This window comes from Eretmochelys imbricata, chromosome 5, assembly GCF_965152235.1.
Source record: "Eretmochelys imbricata isolate rEreImb1 chromosome 5, rEreImb1.hap1, whole genome shotgun sequence".
Taxonomy (NCBI): Eukaryota; Metazoa; Chordata; order Testudines; family Cheloniidae; genus Eretmochelys; species Eretmochelys imbricata.
Genome location: NC_135576.1, coordinates 21,643,256 through 21,662,502, shown reverse-complemented (window position 1 = coordinate 21,662,502; position 19,247 = coordinate 21,643,256). Strand labels below are relative to the sequence as shown.

General features: G+C 42.5%; 1 protein-coding gene across 1 annotated transcript in view; it reads left to right on the top strand.

Moving 5' to 3' along the window:
- The window catches only part of ALPK2 (alpha kinase 2), a 67,474-nt gene that overhangs the window by 35,276 nt on the left and 12,951 nt on the right, over positions 1-19,247 (top strand). Inside the window, 6 exon segments of the mRNA XM_077817139.1 lie at positions 1,811-1,958; positions 4,522-4,649; positions 4,750-4,785; positions 9,198-9,472; positions 9,576-9,664; positions 12,898-13,115. Of these exon segments, the coding sequence (XP_077673265.1) occupies positions 1,811-1,958; positions 4,522-4,649; positions 4,750-4,785; positions 9,198-9,472; positions 9,576-9,664; positions 12,898-13,115 (894 nt within the window).

Genomic DNA, 19,247 nt, shown 5'->3' with positions numbered 1-19,247 from the left:
AAGGAGTTTAGGCAAAATCAGTGCTAGTTGGGTAACCACATTACGTTCACATTATTACACCTCAGTGGTGCCTGTGCAGCTTTATTATAGTTTAACTGACTGGCCCTTTAATCCGGGAGAAGGTGTGTTAAATAAGAATGTGCTATTTTTACGTTATGACTTTTTGAAAAAATGTATTAAGGCAAAGTTACAATAACGTTTTAACATACTACATTGTACATTACTTATAACTTATTCAGTATTCAAAGAACCTGGCTAAAGATTCCAGCTTGCTGGCTGAGGAACCTTCCTTTTCAGAATGCTAGAAAGAGTGACCAAATTTCTAAATACCTATCCTCTTGTTGCCACTTCTCTAGTGTACGTACTTGATGGGAAAGCTTTTCAATTGCATATTCTACTATACCACAATTCCATAAGAGGGATTATGCATTTTCACAATGTACAATAAAAAGTCTAGCTGCTAACAAAAAAGAAGAAATTAATTTGTCCTTCTGTTTAAAATATATTAAGTAAGCAGGTCAGGGGATCTCTAAGAAGCTAGCATTTTGTCATAAGAGGAATCTCTTTAATAATTTCATCCCCAAACCATCTAATTCCTGGACACAACCACCACATGTGCAAGTATATTCCCCTTTCCCCATAACCCTGCCAACAAAGTACCTCCCTAGTAGCAAAAGTATGATGGAACTTACTTAACTGGAGTCCAATGCTATCTATACAATTATTTATTTAAAAAATTCTTTAGGAGCTACACAAATTGTAGATGTATATCCCCTTACCCACGTAGAGACACACTCATCCAAAATAATTTCTTTGTCCAAACCCGTCACTCATCTTTTCATCTGGGTTGTTTTCTTATCAATGTCCTTTTCACTCAAAATTGTATATATTTTAGAAATTAGATATTTTGTTCCTGCTTGCTCCTGCATCAACTCCTCAAATGGGTTTAAGGGGTAAATAGGGCCACCTAATATCCAGATTTCACAGCAAAATCTTTGACTTTCCAATATTGAAAATATGGGATCTTTATATTATTTACATTATTACATCTCTCTTGGTATTATTTCTAATCAGGACCCAAGAACAGCTGTCTGAATTGAGTAATCTCAGCTCTTACCAACAATGAACAGTCTCTTTGATATTTCCTAGGGATATTTTCCTCATTATAAATGAAAATAGCTAAGGGGAGGGCCTTGGCAATAGGAATTTAGAAAATATATCCAACGCTACTAAGGTAGTCTGGATGAATGAGTGATATTCTATTTTTGGTGACCTACATTTCATTTTAACCCATTCATTATAAATAGCTCCAGCCTTATTCTCATTTTACCCGGTGTTTGCATGTTCAATTGTTAACCCAGCAGATCACATTTCTTATTGTGATGCATAATGATAAGCCAAATTAGGGAAAGCTAGTCCATGCCACTTTGTAGGCTGTTACAGAACTTTAAAACTCACCCTTTGTCATTTATGTTTCCATATGAATTTTAATAGTGCATCCTGACATGTTTTTAATGTCATTTCAGGGATACCAACAGGGATGCACTGAAAAAAATAATAACTTTGGGAGGACATTCATCTTTACCAAGGCTACCCTACCTAGCCAAGAAATTTCATATTTGTTCCATTCCTCCAAGTCTTTTATTATTTTATTCCACATTGGAGGGTAATTTGCTTTAATATTTATTCCTAAATATTTTAAATTCTTTTACCCATTTAAATTTATATAGCTGACATTTTCAGGTCCCTTTAAAATGTCAAAGTAGTCATATTATTTTCTGATTCTTAACTGTGGATATTTCATTTCAAGCCCCCAAGTTACTGAAGAAAATCCATGCTGAGCTGTTCCCTGATTGTTCTGGAAATATTAAATTATGCTGTCAGTTTGGGGAAATTCATGAAGACTCCACTGTTACATGGATTAAAGATTCAAAGTTACTAGCTCAAGTGAATAGAAGGTAAGGAGGGATCCTAACTGGCACTTCCTGAAATATTTGTAGATTATCTTTTGAGGGGGAAAATTAAATGGTCCAATGATAAACTCTTGGTGAGAGAACTGAAGTGATATGACTGGGGCAATATACTGACTAAAACAAAATAGTCAGATTTTGCAGAGTGTATTAATATCAGACATTGTTTCCCTCATTCAAGGTAGTTCCAGTCTGCTTGCTTTAGCTGTTTCATATCTGTTCCCATCAGACTGTCAACTACTGTGCAAGATCATGCTAAGGAAATTCCAGCAGCTGGGCCAAACAATATAAACAAGTCTGGCTAAGATATGAGAAACTGGAAGATATGAATCTCTGAAACCTAATAAAAGCAGCAATAGGCAGTAAGCAGCTTCTTTGACGAACAGGAGAGGTCACATCTTTTGAACTTTAAATTCTGTTTTAAATGGCCCTTTAAACCAGGGCTTTGGAGCTGTGCTCTGGCTCCACTCCAGCTCCAGGCAAAAACCTGCAGCTCCACTGCTCCGGAGCTGCTCTGCACTCCAGCTCCAGGCTCCAGTCCAAAGCCCTGCTTTAAACTGACAAGGGTTGGGTATGAGCAAAAATTACCTGACTCCTTAACCCAGCCAATTAAATTATATCAGGGTGGCTGAGCAGCAGTGTACTGAGAAAAATAGAAAATGAAAGCGTTATCTATTCAGAAGAGTTAAGCACCTATCCTTTTGAAAATCCCACTAAGCATGTGTAGATACCTAAATACCTTTACAAATATGTCCCTTTGACCCAGCCTCTGAGACTTGGTGCCACTGTTTTTTTTTTTTAAATTGCAGTGGAGACGTATGCATAAAATCACAGAAATGCAGGACTGCAAAAGACCTTGAGAGATCATCTAGCCCAGACCCCTGCAATGAGGCAGGAGCAACTAAACCTAGACCTTGTACCCCTAGTCTTGTCACCATATAGACAGAATGCTTTTCAGTTTATGGCCTGTCATAGACTGTACACTAATACAACATCAAATACAGTGGGAACCCGATGCTGATAGGGCATCTCTGGGCACTACTGTAATACAATTAGTAAATGATAAAGGTTAAAAGATAGGTATTTGAGCCTGTGGATTTTGACATCTTGAACTTCACTGTTCTTGGAAAGCAGCCCTTCCAAAAATAGCATTACAGCACTAAGCAACAGTGATCCAAGAGTGACATGAAAATGGGGGTTAGCATAGCTGAGGGCATGTACTAGTAGAGTAACTAAGCAGGTCCACAGTACTCACCAGATCACATCAGATGTGCCATTCCTAGCTCCTCCATGGGAAATGATGCTGCAGTGTGTCAAATATATAATATGAATTAAGAGGGAAAGGAGAGAACGGCTGGACAACTTATTACTAGTCCTAAACAAGATCAGCTTTAAATATAGACTGGATGCTGCAGGTGGCTAACTAGGGTGCTCCACTTTACCAGGAAGAGGTGTGTGGACACAGAGTAGTTGCAGTGCAGGCAACAATCCAGAGGTTTATTGCTAAAGCATGAGCTGCATGAGGCCAGATAGCCAGAAAAAACATTTCCTTCCCTAGAAAAGGGTGGAGGAAAAGAATTGTGAAGGTTTGAGTAGTCAATAAAGAGAGGAGGAGAAATCAAGGGAAAGAAAGAGGTAAGGAACCCAGGGAAAGGAGGAGAGATGAGAGGCGACTAGGGAAAAGGAAAAAGATCTGGGGACCCAGGGAAAAGAGATGGGGAATCCATACTGTGTATTCAACTTGGGAAGAGGAAACTAAAGATTATTATTGACCTAGGGCCCCAATTCAGCAGAACACTTACACACATTCTTAACTCTGATTGAAGTCAAGTCAATGGGTGCTCGCATGCATTGCTGAGTAGGGCTGGCCTTAAGCACTTGCTTAAAGTTAAGCATAGGCTCAAAGATAAAATATAAGGTGCCAATACACCAGACTTAGTCTCACACACACAGAGTCAAATTCAGCCCCGATGTCAGCAAGCACAACTCCCTTTGTTCTCATTCATGTCAAAAAGTGGTCCCTACCAATATCCAATACCTATACATGTTTCTTTGGAACGATACACTCTATTTCCATGCAGAGCTGTTCTGAATATCCAGTCAACAGTATTTGTTTCTTAGTCTACAAGAAAATATACTTTACATGCTGTGTTAAGAGACTACAGAAAACATTCTCTCTTATGACTGCTATTGTCATGTTCCCCAATACACATGTCCTGCCTGCCATAGCAGGTTTACCTGTGAAACCAATATGAATATTGGAAACTGATAAGAGTTTCTAATATTGTAATATAATCAGGTTCTGTGTAGGTTTGGTAAAAGTATTGTTTTCTCTCAGGATATGATGAAAAAAAATCTACTAGGCAATACAAAACAGGCTGGATGCTTCCAAGTGGGGGGTTGAAAAAACATATCAAATCTATTTACATCCCCTCTGAATCATGCTCTTTGCAGCATTAATTAGTCCAAAAAATCGGGTGGTTCTGAGTAAGTTGGTTAGAAAAAATGTTTTAAAAGACTAAACTGCAAATGTTAACAACTTCTATTCCAGTGCAGGGGATGATTCGCCAGTGTCTTTGGCAATAGTTCAAACTAGCATAAAAGACCAGGGATTGTATTATTGCTGCTTGAAGAATGTTTATGGAAAGGTGACTGCTGAATTTAACCTGACCTCAGAAGGTAAATCCCAGCACACTGGCTTTCAAGTTATAAGAACAATGACAGACGCCATTTGAATTCTATGTCACTACAGCGTCTCTTTCCTTTTGTTCCCTTGCAGTATTGAAACATCTTTCAAGTTATCAGGATATTGAAGGTAAATACATTCATTGTTTGTTTCAAATACCTACCCTTTCTATTTGGCACACTTTTGTCAATAAAATATAAATGAAAGTCAACAATAAATTTGTAGGTATGGAAGTTATCAGGCTCCTGAAGGTAAAGGACCAGGTTTGTTAGTTCTTTGCATTGCTCTGGTGATACAAAGCAGCTGTATAATGATAACCAGATAGTTAAACCAAGCTTTGCATCATCAAAGTGGCCTGATAGTTTCAGTGGATCTGGCCCTATTTAATTTCTCTTAATGTAAAAATAAATGATGAGAAAAGTTACCACTTTAAGAATGGTCCCAGAGATGAACTTATGGCAAGAATTTTCAGACAAGATCCAAACAAAAACATGAACAAAAATGTACATATTTATGTGCACAACTGCAGTGGTTTCATATGCAAATCAGATTGCACTTGCAAATGGTAAATGAGGTGCTTGAACAGCTATGTTCATGTCAGATCACCCAGTTTGCACATGCAGTCATGATTCTTACAGTTCTCCCTCCCGTGATCCGCGGAATGAACTGGTGTGTGTGTGATGCTGGCTGTTCTAGAATCAGGAACAGAATCATTCTTTGCAACACATCTTTAGCGAGGAAGTTATGTCTTTTAAATTGTCTCAGGGGAAATTAGTGCATCCACAAAAGCTTGCAGTCATCTTTTGCACACCAAAACACCTCCCTTTACACACACAAGTCAAAAGATACATAGTAGGAAAAAAACAACATTTTTAAAAATACAAAGTTTGTTTGGGATACTAACTCTCTAATTTTTATAGAATTATAAAAATGTAGTGCCGGAAAGGACCTTGAGGAGTTACTGAGTACAGCACCCTGCACTGAGGCAGGACCAAATAAACCTAGACCATCCCTGATAGATGATTGTCTTAAAAACCTCCAATGATGGGTTTTGCACAACCTCCTTTGGAAGTCTATTCCAGAGTTTAACCACCCATATTTTTCTTAATATCTAATCTAACTCTCTCATCCTGCAAATGAAGCCCATTACTTCTTGTCCTATCTTCAGTGGACAAGGAAAACAATTGTTCCCATCCTCTTTATAAAAACCTTTAATGTATTTGAGGACTGTTATCAGGTCACCTCCTCAGACAGGGGTGAAAGTAACTTAATGGGCTTAATAGGCAGCCTGGGTCCTGGGCAAGGTGGCGGGAAGGGGGGGCACTCTAGGCCCCCAGAAGGGGTGGGGCTAGGGCCAGACTCCCCCAACCACTAGACCAGTAACCTTAAGGCAGTAATTCTGGATGATTACCTAATCATACAGCAAAATCATCATAAGATAGATAGATAGATAGATAGATAGATAGATAGATAGATAGATAGATAGATAGATAGATAGATCACACAGCTTGATTTTCAAAAACTCAGATTAACCGTGGTGGGGGATCACATAGGTGCATATTCTAATCCAACATGCACAATGCATCTCACATATCTTGGTGAATGCACTTATCAATAAAATTCAGGTCTGGAGTGTAAACACGCTGATATTCAGGAGCATCTGAGCAGAGGATTTAGCCCATTTGACCCATTTTATAGCTGGGGCCAGTTACAACAGTCAGATCTGGTTTGGTATTTTGAATTTTTCCAAACTTCAGAGGTGTTCAGCTCCAGAGTTGTGGCTTGGGTATGGTTATGTATCTGTAGGTCTGGTTGTTCTCCTTAACCTATGAGGACAGGACAAGAAGCAATGGGCTTAAATTGCAACAAGGATGGTTTAGATTGCACATTAGGAAAAACTTTCTAACTGTCAGGGTGGTTACGCACTGGAATAAATTGCCTAGAGAGATTGTGGAATCTCTTGGAGATTTTTAAGAGCAGGTTAAACAAATACCTGTCAGGGATGATAGAGATAATACTTAGTTCTGCCATGAGTGCAGGGTACTGGACTCAGTGACCTCTCGAGGTCCCTTCCAGTCCTATGATATGTTAGTGTTTCCAAGGTGCAGCCCGAGACACAACACTCATCAGAGATTAAATTAGCTTTGACCCTGAATCCTTTTTCATTATACCATTAATACACGATAAATCATTGTTTCCTCTTGCACCAGAAATGCCTTCAGACCTCATAGATCAGTCATCAGTGCAATGTTTCTTGGAGAGTTCTTTCCCATTATGCGTTGCCCCTTGCTGTCCCAATAAAGGCAAAATTCCTCTTAAAGCTAATGGGAGTTTGCAGAATTGTGCGTTTTATGGAATTCCTGTAGTATAAAACAGTTTGAGTTAAATGGACAGATACTTTCGATGCATTTGGTGCATTGTCACTTCACACACAGTAAATAGTGAAATACCACTGCAACGTCACAGTGATAAAGAAGGAGAAAAAAAGAGGAGTAATAAAATATTCTGGCATAAAATCTTCTAGTGCTATTTGAACACATGGTATTTGCAAGTTGTCTGCTGTGTAACTTTACCCAAGGAGAAGGGCAAGCATGGAGATCTGGAATATTTTCCCCATGTGTTATCTTTTATTTAATCAGACCGGCACATCTTGCTATGCATGTGCTAAAGATAGACAACGCTTTGCAAATTGATTTATCATTTCTGAACATACTGTACTAGTCAACTACTTCATTCAGATGGTTGATTTTTTTCTTGTTTCTCTTTGTGGAGTAGAATTAATCATTCACTTCCTCTTTCAAACAAATGGAGGGCTTTTCATCTAGCAATGCTGTATAACTTGATAAAAGAACTATAATTGGAGATAAGGAACCCTTTTATTATAGCACTGTATATATACATACACTGTTCATTCTTTGCTTCAAAGGGAGTCAAAGGTTTACATCGTCTACATCAGAGACAGTCACTTTAGTAAGAGGAAAGACTTTGTACTGCGCACTTAGGGCTTTAGGTTTTCTTCTCTCACTTTTCATTAACACGGGAGAAGTTGTGTGCACATAGAGAGATGAGAGTAGTCCTCACTCTGCGTAACTCTGCAGTAGAGTGACCAGATAGCAAGTGACAAAAATTGGGATACTTTTTTTTTTTTCAGGGGGCAGTGAGTATAGTTGTCTATATAAGACAAAGTCCCTAATATCGGGACATCTAGTCACCCTACTCTGCAGATCTGAAACGTAGGTAGAATTTTTAGTTCGTTTTCCTCTATAATCTTTCCCTTTTCCCCACTTCGGTTTTTTCTTTTACTCTTTTTGTATTTCCCTGCTTCTTCTTCCTCCAATATTTTGTCTGTATTTTCTTGATAACGTTATTCCACACATTTGGAAAATTGAAGTCAGTAATTCTGCAGTTTTATTCAGTTTTAACAAACTTAAGCAGATGTTCGTCATCTCAGTGCTACCTATAAAATCCACAGGTAACAGTTTGAGAAACCATGGTTCAAATTTATGCCTAGTGTCACCCGCACTGAAATCAATGCAGTTACCCCACAGATGAATGTGACACAATATTTTATGGAGAACCTGAGTCTACACAAAACCACCTGTGGAATAAAAGTCATAGAATCATGGAAATGGAGGACTGGAAAGGACTCGATAGGTCATCAAGTCCAGTCCCTGCACTGAGGCACGACTAAGTATTACCTAGACCATCCCTCCTAGTCCTCCTATTATCTTCTTTCATTTCTAATTGATCTTTAACCTAGTGCTTACCGCTTTAAAACACAACTATTCAAGATACATGATTTAGCATGTAATTCTGCAGCTCTGGGACTGATCTGAAAAACGTTATTGATGCTATAATTATTATTTATATTATGGTAGTACCTGGTCCAGATCAGGACCTCCTTGAACCAGGTGCTGTACAAGCACACAGGTAAACATGGTTTCTGCACTGAAGAAATCTGAAAGCTAAAGTTAATTTTTAAACATTGTTTTTCAAATTGTAAAATAAGCTAAAGCAGAATCGACAACAACCTCACGTCTTCAAGCTTTTCTAAAAAGATTAGGCCTGATTTGCAGGGAGGTTAGGTGTGCAATCACACATGCAAATGGAGCATGCCCTAGCTGTGTGTGTATTTTGTAGACTCAGTGGCCCAACTTTCCTGCCTTCTCGCAGGACCAAAAAATTTGAAGCAAATCATCTCCACTACCAACTTCAGGTTCTCAAGCAACTGTAGTGGCTTCATGTACATTTGAGGATCCAGTTCAAAACTGCCCTTCTTGTTTTTAAAATCCATTGTGGAGTTGCTCCAGCCTACCTCATGGACCTTGTAGCTCTCTAATTCCCTCTCTACTCCATCAATATGATTCCCTCTCTGTCCCTCCATAGTGTCTCAGCATTCTCTTCTGCTTCTCTTTCCCCATCAGAACCTTCTTTCCACCTTTCCCCTATTCTTTTCTTTTCACTCTCAACAGTCTCTTTCTTTGCAATTTACTGTGTATATGGAAAGATGCTGTACAGAACACAGTTTCATTGTGGTTTAGGTTTGGAAGAGATTGAATTCATTCAGCTCATATTCAGAGAAGACTTCCTCAGCAATAGCTATTTCGGTGGCAACCTGCATGGAAGAATAGTAACGGAAGAGTTACACTTTGGCGAAGGGGTGCACCGGAAAGCATTTCGAAGTAAAGTGATGCAAGGCCTAGTGCCTATATTCAGCCCCGGTCATCCCTGTGTTCTTAAAGTGCACACTGCTATTTCATATGGGACCAAAACCAAGGATGAACTTGTTCAGAAGAACTACAAACTGGCAATGCAGGTAAACGCCATTTTCCTCTGTAAACAAACATTGTGGGAAGAGCTGGCTTTGAAATTTAAATGTTTTCAGTAACGCTACATTGGCATTCCTGTTTGTAATATAGGAATGCTATGTTCAAAATACTGCAAGAGAGTACGCCAAGATATATGCAGCAGAAGCAGAATCTTTGGAAGGCTTTGGAGAAGTGCCAGAGTGAGTATATATATTATTCTGAGCTACACTGGCCATCTGGCTCCTGGAAAATATTGCTGGGGAAGAAAAAAACAGGCATGCTGAGAACATATGGGGTACCACTGCAGTCATATCTTAGATCATACTTGGTAATGATGAAATGGTAAGAATGATTCTTTCTTCCAATTATAGAGAAAAAGAGTAAAATCCAGTGAGTACCAGAGATTCAGAAGCAGAGGGCCTAATTCCGATCTCACTTATATAGGTTACTCTTTACATCAGTGTAAGTCAGTGCAAGTACACCAGTGTAAACCCAGTGGGAGATGAGAGTCAAACCCCAAAGCTCTCAATTAAAAATAAAACCTAGCAAAAAAACCCTAGCATTTCTGAAAGCTGGTACTAAGTCTCTTCTGTTTAGATGAGTCACGTGAGCCCATTTGTGCTTAAGCCACAAAGTTTAGCTCTGGTTCGGGACTCTTCCCAAGTTTGGGATGTTCATATCGAAGGATTGTCCCAGTGTAGAGAGAGGGTTTGTCTATGTGTGAAGATCAGATGAGTAGTTTTAGGACAGACCCATCGCTGCGCCTCAGGTTGGGAAGTGACACCTCGTGAATTTTGCAACAGATAACTCGGATCTTTTTCAAAGGATTTGCTGTTCATGTGTATGGCTACCATACATAGTCAGATGCCCTAAGGATGGTTGAAATTTCACCTGTCCATGACTCACCTCAAGGATAAATCTCACATGCCTGTGAGCAGCCTAAGTCTCCATCTCCTTCTAGATGACATAAGATATCTGCTTCAGCTGCATCTGAATCTCTGAAAAAGATTAGAGTGGATGAGTTAACTATTTTCCCAGTAGTCTCTCTATATAGTGAAAGATGATTCCATTTGGAAACAGTGAAATAAAACATATCTAGATACTGACCCAAAGGGAGCTGAACAGTAAGCTAAGCCCTTGCTTTATCCAAAACAGCAGGTGGTGTTGGTATCCACACCACCTCTTTCCATCTTTACTAATTAGAATAACTTATATACATGCCATTCATGGTGGCAGCTATTTCATACAGCACCAGACGGAAAGAGGAAGGCTGGACTGCTTCCATTTGGTTATGCTGTATACAGTAGGCACGCTCAGCATGACTGTTTTTATTTTCTCCATAGATCTGAGATAAAAGCAGGCCGCGCTGCAGCACTGAGTGTTAGGGGGGAAAGCACAGCAAAGAAAGAGGTTCTCACACGAGTGTAAAGGGACCTACATGCCCGAGACGGCATTTAAGAGGATTTTTCGGTGGGACCTTTTAAAACCATGCAGTAAGGAAGGGCTGTAAGTCTTGTGGCGTTTACTGCAAGCTGCTGCGACGACGACATTGGTGCCTATAAAGAATTTTCCAAATGCACTCTGTTGGCACCACACAAAATGCAGCCTCTGGAATGCTTTGCCAAAGCAACCTGTTCAGTACCACACGCTTTCCTTCAAAGCAAATATCATTCCTGGCAGCACCCCTGTAAAGGGAATGAGAGGTTTTACCGAGCGAGAGAAAGAGCCTCCTCCTCCAGAACTGCAATCTTCACATCCTGGGCTGCTAGTGAGGACACCGTTGTATCAGTATAAAAGGGTACAGCTGTTCCCAAATGGCAAAGGGAATAACTGGACAGGTGTCAGGCCCCTTTATACCAGCATTCCTGCTCCACGCTAGGGCTTTTACCCGTTTACCTACATCGGTTAAAATAAAAATAAAAACCACACCCATAAACAAAATAGTTATACCAGTAAAAATTAAATGTAGACCAGGCTTGAAAGAGCAAAAAGGAAGAGTTCTCCAAGTGCGTGACCATCTGCCCTATCTCCAAGCCATCTCAGGCCTCTGTACCCCATTAGTTATATGGGCAACACTCCAATTCATTTCAATATGAGCTGTGTGTACACAAATTATGCTGGGAATCAGGCCCCTTGAACACTGCCATTTCCAGAAGTACTGGACTGTCCTTGAGAGTTGTACTTCTGGGTGTGACCACCACCATTTTGGCAGTATTGCTTTAAGGGATGATGTTGGATGCAGGAAAGCATGTGACTGGAGAGGACCACACTTCTCTGAGGTTTGCCATATCTTCCAGTAAAGCAGTGACTATTGCTCCATACAGGAGCACTCCTGTGTCACTTCAGTAGATATGTAAACAGAATCAGGCTCATTGTGAGGTTTCAGTGCACTTCTCAGAAGCCGAGATGCAGCAGCAATGAATTCTGGTTCATGTTGGCAGGTTCATCTTGGCAGTGAGACAAGTAGTTTCTAGAATCCTCAACAGATTCAAGTATGTGCTAGCTGGACATGCAAAGCTCATCAGTTTCACTTTATGTTCAGTGTGTCTTTGAGAAGATCCCATAACTCAAAGCAAAACTGCCACAGTTTGTCTGGATTTGGACCGTAACCAGTTTCATACCTATTCCATCCCGAACCATAAGTGAACCCAGGGTCTGGCAAAACCAGCCCACATTCATGGAAGGCTTTGCAAACTTTTTGGCAAAATTAGCCCAAGTTTTCAGTTTGGAAAACCAAGTGAGTTTTGCCTGGTTTTGAATTTCCAAGTGAAATTTCACCTGGAGTCAGCTGAGGAGTTCTGAACTAGACACAAACTTCACCAAAGTTCAGGGATTTTCAGCTCCAAGGCTTTGGCTTGAGCCAGTCTGTACCAAGAATCTAATAAGCCCTCTAAAAAGAAGTTCTTATATTTCCTCTTATTGTCTGGCAAAAGAGTTATTTTGGTCTGAATTTTCAAAAGTGTTAACTAACTTTGGATGCCTCTGGCTTTAGGTGCACAAATTGAGAAACCCAAGCCCTGCAGTGCATCAAAACTGATCACAGATAACATTGCCATGGAAGCCACTGGAAGATCAGCACCTTTAAAAATCAGGCCTTCTGTTGTCAAAAAGGCACCATTAAAACAATGGACCCAAAAATTAGTAGGCCTTCATTTTCAGAATGTACAAGGACAGTATTAGCAATTATGCTTTGAAAACTTAATGCAGAGGGGTTTAGATTTGACCCAGTAAATGAAACAGAACTTACATAATTTGTAGATCATTGCACAATAGAAGGATCCAATGCCTATCAAAATGTTTCCCACTATCAAACTTGACTCAGCCCTAGTATCTTTTCTATTGATTGTCTGAGACTGCATGTTCCTGAACAAAAAGTCTCTTTCTTACACTTTCCCTGACTGAAATCATTAAGGTTTATTGGGTTCGATTTCAGGATCATTCCTATTTTCCTTGTTCATCGTCCTGAGAATAATATCCCTTATGCAACCGTGGAAGAGGAACTGATTGGAGAATTTGTGAAGTATTCTGTTGTGGATGGCAAGGAAATAAATTTCATGAGAAAAGACTCAGAAGCTGGTCAGAAGTGTTGCACCTTCCAGCACTGGCTGTACGAGAAAACCAATGGAAATTTGCTGGTTACAGATTTTCAAGGTGAGAGTTCTGATCCTTGTGACAGAATGTGACAGTTCCTCCATGCTATCACCCTGACAGCCAATCACTCAGTCTCCCAGTGACTGGACAGTCTTTCATAGTACATCTGTGGAGTCAGAGGTAGTGAGCCTCCCCGCCTGGGCTGACAGATTTGGGGTGGGGGTTTGTGCTAGTACTCTAAAAATAGCTGCGTAATCTGCACTGAAGTTACAACTTGGGCAGCAACTCAGACTCTGAAGCCGAGGGATGAGGGCAATGCACTTGGAAGTGCTGTCTACACAGCTATTTTTTGAGTGCTAACACGAGTCTCACCAACCCACGTCTGTCGACCCAGGCTGGGAATCTCACGGCCAGAGGCTGTGTACGTTTGCCCTCAGCACAATTCTATTCTTTGCTGTTTTCAACATGCTAAACTTGCTGAGCATGGTCATGTAACGCCGACTGACCCCAGTCGGCGGCAGCCGGGATCAAAACTGGGAGCTCTTGCATTTAACACATGATCCTCTACTGCATGAGCTAAAAGACGCATATCTCTTAGCCAAGGCTGTAGCAGGCTCATCAATCTCTAGCTCAGAGGTGGGCAAACTAGGGCCCGTAGGCCACACCCGGCCCGCAAGACTCTCCTGCCCGGCCCCTGAGCTCCTGGCCCGGGAGGCTCGCCCCCGACCCCTCCCCCCGCTGTCCCCTTCCCCCACAGCCTCTGCTCACTGCACCGCCTGCTCAGTGCTCTGGGGGGCAGGGCTGTGAGCTCCTGGGGCAGCACAGCTGCAGAGCCCAGCCTGACCCCATGCTCTGTGCTGCGCGGTGCGTGGCTGGCTCCAGCCAGACGGCGCAGCTGCCTGTCCTGGTGCAGCCGCGCCACCAGCCACCAGTGCTCCAGGCAACGCGGTAAGGGGGCAGGGAACAAGGGAGTTTGGATAGAGGGCAGGGGAATTCGGGGGGTGGTCAGGGGCCAGAGGTGTGGATGGGGTCAGGGAAGTCAGAGGGCGGGAAACGGGGGTTGAATGGAGGCAGGGGTCCCAGGGTGGGGCAGTCAGGAAGGAGAGGAGGGGTTGGATGGGGCAGCGGGGAGCAGTCAGGGACAGGGGTTCCAGGGGCAGTCAGGGAGCAGGGAGAAGGGGGGGGTTGCATGGGGCAGGGGTCCCAGGGAGGCAGTCAGGAAGGAGAGGGGTTGGATGGGACAGCGAGTGGCAGTTAGGTATGGGAGGTCTGGGGCGGGGTCAGAGAGAAGAGGTGGGTGGATGGGGTAGGGGTCCCGGGGGAGGGGGGGTGTCAGGAATGAGAGGAGGGGTTGGATGGGGCGGCGGGGGGGTCCAGGGGCGGTCAGGAGACAGAGAGCGGGGAGGGGGGATGTGGATGGGGCAGGGGTCCTGGGGGGCCGGCAGGGGGCAAGAAGCAGGGGGGGTCGAATAGGGGGCAGCGGCACAGCCTCCCCTAACAGGCCCTCCATACAATTTTGGAAACCCCATGCAGCCCTCAGGCCAAAAAGTTTGCCTGCCCCTGCTATGGCTGGTCTAGCCACCCCAAAAAAGGACAGAGTGCCACCCCAAGCATGCATGGGTTACTCTCACTCACTAACCTTATCACATAAAACTACTTCTCCTGGATGAGGACCAGAGAGATTCCTGTTGAACAGATCATGTGCAGTGTCCTGGTCGCACATCTGCTAGCGCACTTACTGTCTCTCTCTTGAGTGCCTTTTTAATTCCTTTTGTAGCTCTAGTATTTAATTCTTGACCTTTCATCCCCACATTCAGAATCCTTCCCACACCATCAGACATCACTTGCAGTACCCACAAGGCTCCGCCATCCCTGTCTATCGTGCTGTTTGACAGAATGGCTCTCCTGTTGTGTTTCTATAACTCAGCTCTTTTACAAGGATAGGTTGTTGGCCTATTGCTCAGCCAGCGGGCTTCTTTTTGTCTGGTCCTTACCCTTTGACCTCTCTGTTGGATAGTCCTAACGGGAGTTAAAACTCCTGCCGTCACAGCCTCTCAGGGTCACTGGAACATACAACCACTCCATGGCATCAAGCATAGTCCCCTGTAAAGAACAGTATTATTACTAGGCATTATAACCCAGACTAGGAGTTGCAGGTGTTCCACACCTCTGAATACTAGGCCACATGTTTAGGTGTCTAAATATGGATTTAAATCCCAGTCTTCAGGCACCAAAGTTGGAACATTTTGTCTTGAGCCTTTATTTTAGAAACACAACGTAAGTAGTGTGAGCCAGTGTGCCTGGAGCAGCCCTCACTTAAAATGCCAAGGTCAGGGCAGGCTGCAAAAGGGAGAGCAGATACCCCCAAAACTGGTGGTTAACACTGAAGTTAAACTCACTAACCAGTCACAAACTGTGCTTCTGATCCCCCACACTGGTTATCAAGAAGCTGAAAAAAGAGATCACATAGCCCCCTTTATTACATTCCAATTCTCTGGCTCCCAATCAGCTCATAGGTCCAGTACCGTGAGAAGTTATTTAAAAACTTTGCTCACTATACAAAAGGTTCTTCAGACCCCAAAAGGCCAGCCACATTACCAGGTCAGTATTAGTTTGGATCTTACCCAAAATACCACACTACCAGCTAATCCTTTAGCATCTAAAAGTAAACGTTTATTATAAAATAAAGAATAAGAAGAGAGTTGTTAAATGATAAAGCACCCAGATACATACGGAGGCTTCGACATCCATATATCAGGTTCTTAGCAGTACTGGTGAATTTGCCGGCTTGAAAGTCCCTCTGGAATACATCCACAGCATGGATGGGTCTTTCAGAGCTTCAGTTTGTAGAAAAGTTACTCCAGAGGTAAGAAGCAGGAATGAAGACAAAATGGAGATGATGCAGCTGCCTTTTATATTCTTTGGCCATGCAGCTTGTACTTCCTTTGTACCAAACACAAGCTTCACAGCCCATGGCATGGAAAAGCCTTAGAGTTCTGTATATAGGCATGCCCCTACATGCCCTGCTGACTCATTAGGTGTATTCTCTGGTTCCTTTCAATGGGTTCATTGTACAGTTGATGACTCTCGATGGACCATTGAACAGGCTAGGCAGTGCTGATGGCAATCTGTTTGGGGGTGTCACCCAGATGCACAGCACAAGTTTGGAAATGCAGATATACCCTACATATCTATAACTCACAATACAAAGGTGATACAAACATATAAGCAAGATTATCATACTTGGCAAATCATAACATTTTCACAGATACCTTACACGGCATATCTAGCCCGATTCATTTCAATTTTAGAACATTGGTATTAATAATAATAATAATATAAAGTGTGTCACAATTCCATACAGCATCTCAAGTGGCATGTCAGTAACAGCTCAAAGGCTTTAGTTGCCTGAGGTCATGTCTACACTAGCGAGCTTACAGCAGCACAGCTGTACCACTGCAGCAGCGCCGCTGTAAGATCACGCGTGTAGCTGCTCTATGCTGATGGTAGAGAGCTCTCCCGTTGACCTAATAAAATTACCACAATGAGTGGTGGTAGCTATGTCGGTGGGAGAACCTCTCCTGCCAACATAATGCTGTACACATGAGTACTTGTGCCAGAGAAACTTATGTCTCTCAGGAGGGTATTTTTTTCACACCCCTGAGTGCCATAAGTTTTGCTGGCATAAGTGGTAGTCTAGACGCAGCCTTCAAGCCTGACCCATGCCCACTTAAGTCAAAAGGAGCTTTGCTATGGGTGCAAGAGAAGGAATTTAGAGCATGAGAAACCCTTTGATCACACAGAACCCATCCATTCAGTTGGCTGTACATTGTCTTACAGCAGGAGGACAAAAGGGGCAATCTGTCCCATACAGATATTAATGATGGTATTAGTAACCATGGGGTGAAATAGCATGAAGCCTATTGCACCACTTAAACATTAATATAGGGATAAAAGTCAGATTTAAATGGTGTAGTCTTTGGGCTGGTCGTCTGCATGAGGAGGAATTTCACCTTCAATAATTTGTCCTAGGCTACAGACCAAGGGCTACTTTCAGCTCTCAGTTACGCTGATGTCAGTGGGACTGGCAGAGTGTAACACACAGCAGGATCTGACTCCCCCAAAACAGCCTATGTTTTGACAAGTGAGTTCTGAATGGCCCCATGATGTGTTTCGATGACTGTGCTCTCAACAAGCTAAAACCGTTTCCTTGTCCTAGTTGGAGCTTTAAATTGGGTCTCTTGGAGTGGAGCTTGTTCTCTGGAGCCCTAGGCAGCACTTCTCCTTACTCCACCAACTGTTCAGCTTGTGTTTTACTTTCTCCAGCCCGTTCTGGACATATAGTTCTCTCATCTGAGTCTAACTGTGTTGTTCCTGACCTGCTCCCCCTGCTGTGCTAAGCATGCTGCCCTTGCAATGCTCCTGGTCCTTTCTGGCCTTGGTAGTGAGAGCCTGGATTCAGGAATCACACCTGAACCTCTTATGCAACCCAGGAAATCCCATGGCTCCAGCTTCCAATGAGCTGGTTTGTACAATACCTCGCACAATGGGGCCCTGGTTCATGACTCCCCACTCTACTGAAGTACAAATAAAGAACATCGTTCATGGGAATTAGCTAATTAGATGATACCCTGTCAGTATAAAAATATCTGTAAATTACTGTTATCAAAAACTTATTGTAATAGTCTTTTTTCCCTGAAATAACAATTCAAACTAGCATTATGCCAGAGGAACCACAGTCAAATTATTATATAGGGACATAGGATTTTCTAAAGGATATTCTTTTTGTCTAATTGAAGCACTGAGACCCACCTGGTAATTAAAAAACAATCAATACTAATTACAAGTGCCTTTGGCAAAGTGACTAGAGAACAATACAAATATGTGGGGAGGACAATTGCAACAATACACCGCCTTTTGATAGGGCATCTCACATGGGAGAGAATAAAAGCTGTGCAGGGAGGTTTCTGATATTTTCTTTTCTACTCCCTAACACAGGCCTTGTGAGCTCTGGTGCGGTATTGGCTTTCTGTGTGTTATCCACACTCACAGGAAAGAAATGGATTAGCTGCTTGCTGTGGCAAGTGCTTTAAAAAGGTTCATTAGCATCCAATCCGGGGGAGGGGAGGTTTTTGCATGGCTTGTGTCTCTGTAAATAACCAGCTTGGAAAGAAAAGAAAAAAAGTCTCACACTCTTACTAGGAGATTTAATTTTATTACAAATGCACCTTAGTAAATCAGAACATTCACCACAAGGCTGACTAATGCCTGCTTTTCACCCCACCACTCTGGGATTTATGAACTGCTTTGTGAATTAAAAGACTCTGAAAACAGCACCTTGTGCCCTCACTTTGCCTTGCATTTAAACATCTAACATCTATTAAAACCAACAGAAAAATTCACACCCAGGCTCCTGATCCCGTCTGAAGGAATGCCCTCCTCCTATCTAGAGAACGCTGCCATGACACCATTATGTGCCTCGCTCATCCGCATTGTGCAAATATTTGGCCTTTTAAAAAGTACAGTGTATGTGTTCACTAAGTTGTTGAGAGAATAAATAGAGCAACTGTCCTGGCTGGGGTTCTGCAAAGAAACGTGGAATCTTTCACCCCTTACCCTTTCAAATGAGAAGGCTGAAACTCCTCCTCCCCCCCCCCCCCCCCAAACAAGTGCAAATGAATTAACAGGGAAAAGTCTATAGGGCAAATTCCTCCTGGCCTTATGAGTATGAGGCATGCTAGAGTCAGGAAGCAGAGCAGCTGACTTAGTATCTGAGCCTGCGGGTTATATGCCCTGTATTGATTCTTACAACTGCTGCTCCAAAAAAGGAGCACGGTGTATCTGCTGCTGACAGCAGCATCCTCACAAAGGGGGACCACTCGGACCCTGTCCATGCCCCAAACCTGCTGACCACATCCCCTTGGAATGGCTTGGCTGTGAATGTTGCAAGGCACATTAGCTTTTGTTTCCTGCGGTGCACTTGAGGAAGTGCTAGATCTGTATCCTACCCTACACCTGCATACCTGCTCTGAGGGAGAAGGAGGCTCCCTGCATCATCATCTTTCCACAGCACAAGCTCACAACACAGGGCAGGGATTTCCCCACAATGGCTAGTAAACCAAAAGTGGGGTAAAAGTGGGAAGCATAAGAGCTTTTTGGAAACACTGAGTGAAGAGTTTAATTTTGTGCCTA